Source organism: Phocoena sinus, chromosome X (assembly GCF_008692025.1).
Source record: "Phocoena sinus isolate mPhoSin1 chromosome X, mPhoSin1.pri, whole genome shotgun sequence".
NCBI lineage: Eukaryota > Metazoa > Chordata > Mammalia > Artiodactyla > Phocoenidae > Phocoena > Phocoena sinus.
This window is the reverse complement of record NC_045784.1, coordinates 90,535,115-90,542,690: the sequence shown is the minus strand read 5'-3', so window position 1 is coordinate 90,542,690 and position 7,576 is coordinate 90,535,115. Positions and strand designations below refer to the sequence as shown.

The 7,576-nt window shown below is 38.6% G+C and overlaps 1 protein-coding gene across 1 annotated transcript; it reads right to left on the bottom strand.

Annotated features, from left to right (window-relative positions):
- Window positions 1-3,730: 3,730 nt before the first annotated feature.
- On the bottom strand, window positions 3,731-7,287 carry PWWP3B (PWWP domain containing 3B). Its single transcript, XM_032619926.1, has one exon. It carries the CDS (start codon window positions 7,285-7,287, stop codon window positions 5,206-5,208), a length of 2,082 nt encoding a protein of 693 aa, XP_032475817.1. The 3' UTR covers window positions 3,731-5,205.
- Between the last annotated feature and the right edge of the window lie 289 nt (window positions 7,288-7,576).

Genomic DNA, 7,576 nt, shown 5'->3' with positions numbered 1-7,576 from the left:
ATCTTATCCAGAATTGGAAATTACTGATTTTTAATAGCTTTCATACATGAATAATTTTAAAATCTTTAATACATTTTTGATTTGGTGATGCCTACTTATATTTTATAAAATATATACATAATTATTGCTGATTATCTTAGCTTGAGTGTCCACAAAAGAGAGTGTGATACAAGAGTTTCCATTTGAGTAGCTCATTTGGCAAGAGATTCTAGTGAGTCAGAGTAAGAAAAACGTGTGGTGAAGCAAGGAAAAAAAGTCAAACAAGGATTGCGTTATGAAACTGCACATCACTACAGGCAAGTGGTGCTTGACCCTATGGGTCCAAAGTCGGCATCCATTTTTGTGAAGATGAATAACTACCACCTCTTAGAATGGGTGCAGTGCATTCAATGTAGAATGAGGTAGCTGGATGATATCCTTGAAGGAAGGGACAGAATTGAGTGCCCAGCATCAGACGTTGCTCTTGGGGAGTTATACATTCAGAAGTGGGAGTAGCTTGATCACCCCTGGAGAGAGAGAACCAGTGCTGTTGAACTCAAGCTTAGGCTCCATCCCTGTCATCAGGACAATTCATGGATTCACTGTGCCAGAACCACGATGACTGAGGAGAGAAGCTGTTTGACATCCACATGAGTCATCAGATCCAATTGGTTGTTAAGTGCCTTCTCTACAGTCGGTTCCTTGGATGGCCATTAATATGAGGCACAGAGACACATGCTTTGTTTCCATTCTTATAGTTCTAACTACATGCCTCATACCCAAACTTTCTTATCTTCAATTTCCAATCATTCTTCTTCCAAGACCTTAACATACCAGCCAAATCATTCACCACAGTCCAGGTGACCACCTCAAGCTACTACTCCTTCCATACAAAGTGAAGAATCTGGTGTAATGCTCACAGCTCTGCCAACTGGAAGTTTTACCCTTCAACATTATTCTTTAGGGCTACTCTAACTGAAGCTGAAGTGTGGTGGCAGTCCGTTTATAGCTACTATTAATATTTAATGCTCACACATCTGTGCATCAGGCTTGATAATTTCCTCTTCCATTAGTTGGTCATAGATCACCCCCTACCTTACGAGGGGCATCATTGTAACAGTGGTCAAAGGCATGGGGGTTTGTGCAATCAGTCGGTTTATTTGTGCTTTCTCAGGCTGGATCCTGGAGCATTTCCATCGTGGGTGGACTGCTATTGAGCCTGCCAGACCTTATCGCTTGGTGAATCTTATAACGTACAGCTTGTGGTGGGAAGCTCCTGTCGTATAGTCACTTGTTAACTCTTGGTTAGGCACTCCATATATACTAACCTCAATAGCATATAAGGAGCTATGTTTTAATTGGCAAGTAGTTTACTGACATAGGAGGTATGGCTTTTGTTAAGAACCCCAGGATTCTGTGTTGCAACTCCCATATTATGGCTTAGAATGGCTTAGATAGTGCATCCTTATCCATCACAGATGCTGTAAGCATTATCAGATATGCTGAGTCATATGACCTGAGTAGCAGAACAACTTGCACTGCAGATCTGAAAACTTGGTGGGGGACCACAATTTTCCACTGCAGCTGCTAACATCAGACTTTGACTTGCCAAGTCTCATGTTTTTCTTTTTGTACAAAAGAAGTGAGCTGTTCATACTCTAGCCCTGGAATACTATCTATAAGGTATTGCCACAGATTCCTGTCAGTCAAACTAGTTTGACTCCACTCTGACCTTACTTCGCATTATGGTAATTGTACCCAACTTGCTTCTGAGGTTTTGTGCTAACTGGGCTCTGACATTCTGGAATCTTATCATCTCCATTGCAACATAGTTTAGTTCCAATCATGGCTTGCAGAGGAGAGCCAACATTGAGTTTCTCAAAAATGTCAAGTGTTCCCCCTCACCAGCGCAGTCTTTATTATTGTAGTGTCTCCTCTGCCCTCCTAGGGCAAGTAGTTTAGAGATAGGTCCTCGTCCCATGCAATAAATTATTTCTAATACCTTCACTCCCTTTGACCTTCTCACCAATTCCTCAGTACTCTGGCAAGGAGGTTCTAATATCTCCATCTCATTTACTGTAGCCTGTTGTCCAAGCTTAAAGATGCCACCCAAGCAGCATATGAAGGCAGCTCCAGGACATTGAACCCTGAGCCATAGCTTTGTACTCCTATGACTCATGTCAGTGACTCCTCAAAATCCATTCCAATGTATATTATCCCAGTTCATACTAGTACACATTAGCCCGTTCCTATAGTTCTTTCTGGATTTTCCACCTAAACAGAGACTGTATTTTGTTCCTTGTGCTGTGATGATGCCTTACCCTTGTCATGAGTTGGAAGCAATGAAAAATATCAGTGTTGGGTGTTGAGAAAGACAAGCAATGTCTTTTTGAGGTAGCTGCCTTAGATGAGGCTATTGCCTTGTCTCTAGGAACAGGGAGGTTGCTCTCCGATAGTAAGGGTTAGGGGACTGCTTTTACCAGGCTGAGTGCAGAGGATTATAGGTATTCAAGATTCCCACACTCATCACTATTCCAGGTCTCAGAGTTCTACTCCTTCCTTATTAGGATACATATATTGATATAGAGATCTTTAAATGTTGTGAATGCAGTTTCCATGAAGCTCTGCAACCTTACAATTAGAATCTGGGTCTGATATTCAGCAGTCTGCCTTATGACTGGAGGAGATGAGGGTCTTCTTAATCCAATGTGTTAGGGTGAATAACAGGTTGTGCATTTCCATTAGACACACAAACCTAGATTACAGATCCAGTTTAGGGCAATCTTAGAGCCTGCCCTAACAACCACTCAGGCTGAAAGGGATCTCAGAATCCACACTGAGTTGGAAGCCAAACTCATCTATTTCCACACCCCAAATGCCAACTTACTTAAAGAGGAGAATAAATGCATGTTTAGTCACATCTTCCTTACTTCAAAATATGCCACAATATAAATGACATCCTAGGAGGAATTAGGTGCCCCTCCTTTACCCCAAACCAAACACCCAGGAACTCACAAATATGGGGAATCCTCGGGCTTTGGTTTTCAAATACAGTTAGTCCATGAGGTTAAGAAATATTTCTCATTATTATGATGAAGAAGTGCATCTTAGTCATTTTAGCAATTAGATCGTCATCTGGCTCACCTTAAATCTGGTACCTTAAATTCTCAGAGCAGAACTTTAACCCACACATTGCTTGCCCTATTGACCCACAATTGTATGAATAAATAAATAAATAAATGAATTAGGTAGTAAATAAAATATTAGAACCAAGAGATAGAGTTAGCTCCACTGAGAAAACAAAAGCTGGGTAATATAACAGAATCAAAGGGACACAATATTATAAACAGAGTGTGTTTTCCCAGGGTATAAGGTCCACATATAGTGTGGTGATGGTCTGTTGTCAAATGATCCTCAGAATCATGAGGATCATGAGGAAACTATGTGGATTGGTACAGGCTATATGCCCAAGGAGTCTGGTCTTTGTCAGGCAAGAGACAGGGTCCAGAGAAGGTTCTGTGAAATCTGAAGCTTACACAGTTTTGAAGGCTTTCTTTTAAAATAACACAGAATCAATCATGAAAGTGAATATTTATTTAGAATTATAAGATAATGTATAACAAGCATTAAAATCATGACAACTACAATAAGCAAGAATTCCAAACAAATCATATATATATATATATATATATATATATATATATATATGCAGAAACACCACTTATGTAGCTGTACAATCTGAAGTATGGTGAAGTGGACATCCAAGGTGAAAGATATAATAGTTTTATGGAAAATCAAAACATTGAACTTCTGCAACTTTTACATAAACACGTGGCCATGTGAACACATAACAAAAGCCCAAGAGTGACAGCTGTCTCACTCTGAAAAATGCAGACAGGTTCATGTAGAGCCCTTAGCATTTATTTTTACATCAAACTTTTAAAATAAAATAGCTCTCTTAATATTTATTCTCACTAAAGTCTTGTTTCAAGTTAGAATAAACAGTTCACTGGCTTCAGGCTTTAACTTTCAATTGTGTATTTTTAAACACATTGGGATAATTGTCATATTTTGCCAAATAGAGACTTTTTCTGTGACCCATTTCCAAATTCACAGACTTTGGTCCATCTACTCTTTCTAGTAGTGTGGAATGATTTACCAGTTGGAATTTATATTATTGAAAGCAACTGGAACTACTGCATGAATAAGCCAGATGATAAAAATTGCTTGGTTTGAAACAAGTGACTATGTATTTGGAGATACAAGACTCAGAACAAAGTGCTTGCATTTTCTACAGTTTGTATCAAACCAGATGGGCTCTTAAGCAGTCAGTCTGGACTCATACATCTAGAGTAGCCAGACCATGAATACAATGATTCTAGCTACCTTCCACGTGTGGTCAGAAGGCTATATTAAGATACAGCCAATGTTAGTTATGAAGACAGCCGAAAGCCTGTCTGTTTTAAGAAACCATTCAGCTATTGAATGATAGACACTCCCATACATGGAATTTCAGGGAATTGTAGAATGGACAATCTTGTTCAAGGCTGCCAAAATTATTTTCTGCATGCTGAGATGTTATTCACACACACAAAGACTGCATGCTGGTAATTCATTAACTTTATTTTTGAATTCCACATTGTTTTCTTGCAAAAGCAATTGTAGTTAGTTATAATATATAGCAACGCATCTCTATCTTTGGTTCTATATCTCAAAGATATTTTTTTCCAAAAATAAATAAGCATGGCAAGAAAAATAATTCAGCTATCTTGAGAAAACCTAATATTTTATAAAAATTAAGCAAAAATATACAATTGAGGCTTTTTAACTTTTTTCTAATTATCTTGCTTAATATCTAATACCAGTGCAACTTTAATGTTAAAATGATTGTGCACACTGTATTTAACTATACAGCATAGACACAAAAATGTCAAAAAACAAAATAGCACTTTCCCTTATAAATCATTTAGGAACTATGCATTCTAAAAATGTATGGGAAAGTAGAACTGCTGAAATATGTTAATAATTTGACTTTGAAGAAGCACAGGAAAAGGAAATGAAGATGTAGGAATAGTCATAGATCCTAGAGATTGCAAAGAAAAAGTGAACTCATCACCCAAAGTCTCCCATTTCTGGAAAATATTTATATGTTAGAATCATTCAGAGATTTTTTAAAAAACTAGCATCTATGGAAGTTCCCTGTTATGGTTTGGACTCTCAGAAGATTTAAGGAGCTTCATTTGTTAATGGTTTCCGTCTCTTTTCGAATATGATTTTTGCATCAAATAATTCTCTTTCCCTGTATCCTAGAGATGGCCCTTTTAGATACTTTGCTTCTGCTGTCTTGTAATCTAATCCATCAACAGCAGAAATTGAACAAATGATTGCTTCCGGCAGAAGAACTTCCAGGATAAATTTAATTTTATCATCTCTTATCAGAGTCAGCATTTTTTCATCTATTTGTTTGTAGATTTCTTGTAAATATTTCACCACCTCATCCAACTGATCTTCATCCTCAAAGTATGTTTCAATACAGGGTGTGAACCTATTTGCATTCAAAAATGATTTCAGCCATCTGGACCCTTTCGTGCCTTTTAAAATGGCTAAAAGATGGCTCTCTGTTCCCTTTGTATTCACAATGAAGTCCACTAGGTTCCTGTTGGCTCGGTCCCGAGCAGACTTCATTCGGTCTGGAAGAATTTTCTGGAAGGACATTTTCTTGGTCTGGGAAGTCACAACCATTGATTCCACAGGATTTTCATTTTGCAGCTTTGGAAATAAGTTCCTGAAGGTATCCTGTTTGATTACTTTCCTAAGTGGATAACTAATGTCAGCAGCATAATACTCAAGGAAAGAGCCTGCAAAAGAACCACAACCTATTCTAACTCTGTAGTCACAAATCAGCGAGATGCACCAGTCAATACTTTCACTGTAGTCCTCCCTGGCTTTATCTACTAGTGCTTGTTTCTCTTTACAGTCAAATTTCTTTAATCTTCTAAAAGGCACTCTAATGCCTCTCTTTTCAGGATTCATATTTGTCTCAACAAAAAGCACACTTGCTTTTCTCTCTTTTCGCCTGATGCTTTTTACCACTGCTGGCCAAAATGGATATTTTTGATATTTAAACCAGACTATCATTCCTGTTTCAAATGAACGTGGCTCATAATGAAAAATGAAACGTGGAAGTTCTTCATCTTCCTCATTGTCATCTAATATGGAAGGATCAACAGAATTTAGATGAACTGACTTGTCAGAAGCTTGAAGTTCTTCCCCAAGTTCCTCAAAATCCAGTCTCTGAAGATTTCTTTCATTATTCACAAGGAGTGAATAATCCATGGCATGGTTAGAGACACTAAAGGAAACCTGGTGTTCCCATGAAGAAGGCCTAGGGGATGCCACAACACCCATCTCTGATTCCACAGTAGGTTGATTCTGGCTGGTATCTGAGCATGGATTGGAGGGGCCCTCTCCAGGATCTTCACTATTCTCTGAGAAGGTAGAGCATTCAGAGGAAATAGCCGGGGCCTCTGGGCAGATGTCCTGTGCCTCCTCTTTCAAAGCTTTGGGCACAGTGAAGCTATCTGATAGTAAAGTTGGAGTGAACTTTTCATCTTTAACATATACATCCTCCTCTTTAATTGTGGAATGCAAAGGCATAATTGTTGAGATGTCAATCTTTTTCTTGCTCTCCTTTTCATCCTCATCTTCTGAAAGTGAAGGGAAAGTGTGGTGCCAGCTGAAGTTTTGTGATGACTTTGTTTCCATTTCACTTGGAATAGTATCAATGACTGCATGCACCCGTGATTTATCATTATACAGGGAATCATCACTCTCTGAAGATACTAACAGGGATTTTGAATTTTCATTTTCCTCAAGACACTTTGGTAAGTCTCCTTCGTGCTTCCGATACATTTTACGAGGGGGTGAATCAGAAAGCTTTTGTGGTACATTTTGAGACAGTGTCGTGGTCTCTCCCTCATCTGAACTGCTTGCTTGAATCAAATTTGTTCTCTCATTCAGAATATCCAGTGCCATTTTTAGCGACCTTGCATATGCTGTTTCCTCTCTAGGTGGGTCACTGGCCTCTGACTGTGCTGCTAGTGAGGAGGCAATAGCTTCAACTTGAGATTTACTGAGGATCTTTGTTTCTGTGCTTTCCACTTTAATTGTTTCATCTAGTGAGAGTATCTGAACTTCTAGGGAAAATGTCTTTTTTCTCTTACTGTTTGATGAAGCCTCAGATCTGGACAAAACTTTTGCTGGCCACAGTTGGCCTTGCCAATTACATAAGACATACTTGGCATCCATTATGATTTAGATTTGTGTGCCAAGAGTTTACTAGCAGAGATTGAGGTGTCTGGCTATTCTTGTCACTGCTAAGGAAGTTCCTACCACAAACAATACTTTTAGCAATGCCCCTGTTAAAACTACAAAGAATTACAAAGGGTTTACAGCTTGTGTGGCCTGTTCTCCTCCAGCTGAATTTCCCAAGGATGCTTGAACACGTTGTTTGAATGGGACGATATGGAAGATACTGAAATAACGAAAAGGAAGAGAAGAGAAGTATCAGCAAATAAAATTATTTTGCCAAAGTTGG

What these genes read in the sequence shown, in the direction of transcription:
- PWWP3B (XM_032619926.1), bottom strand. Translation starts at nt 7,287, where the DNA reads ATGGATGCCAAGTATGTCTTATGTAATTGGCAAGGCCAACTGTGGCCA.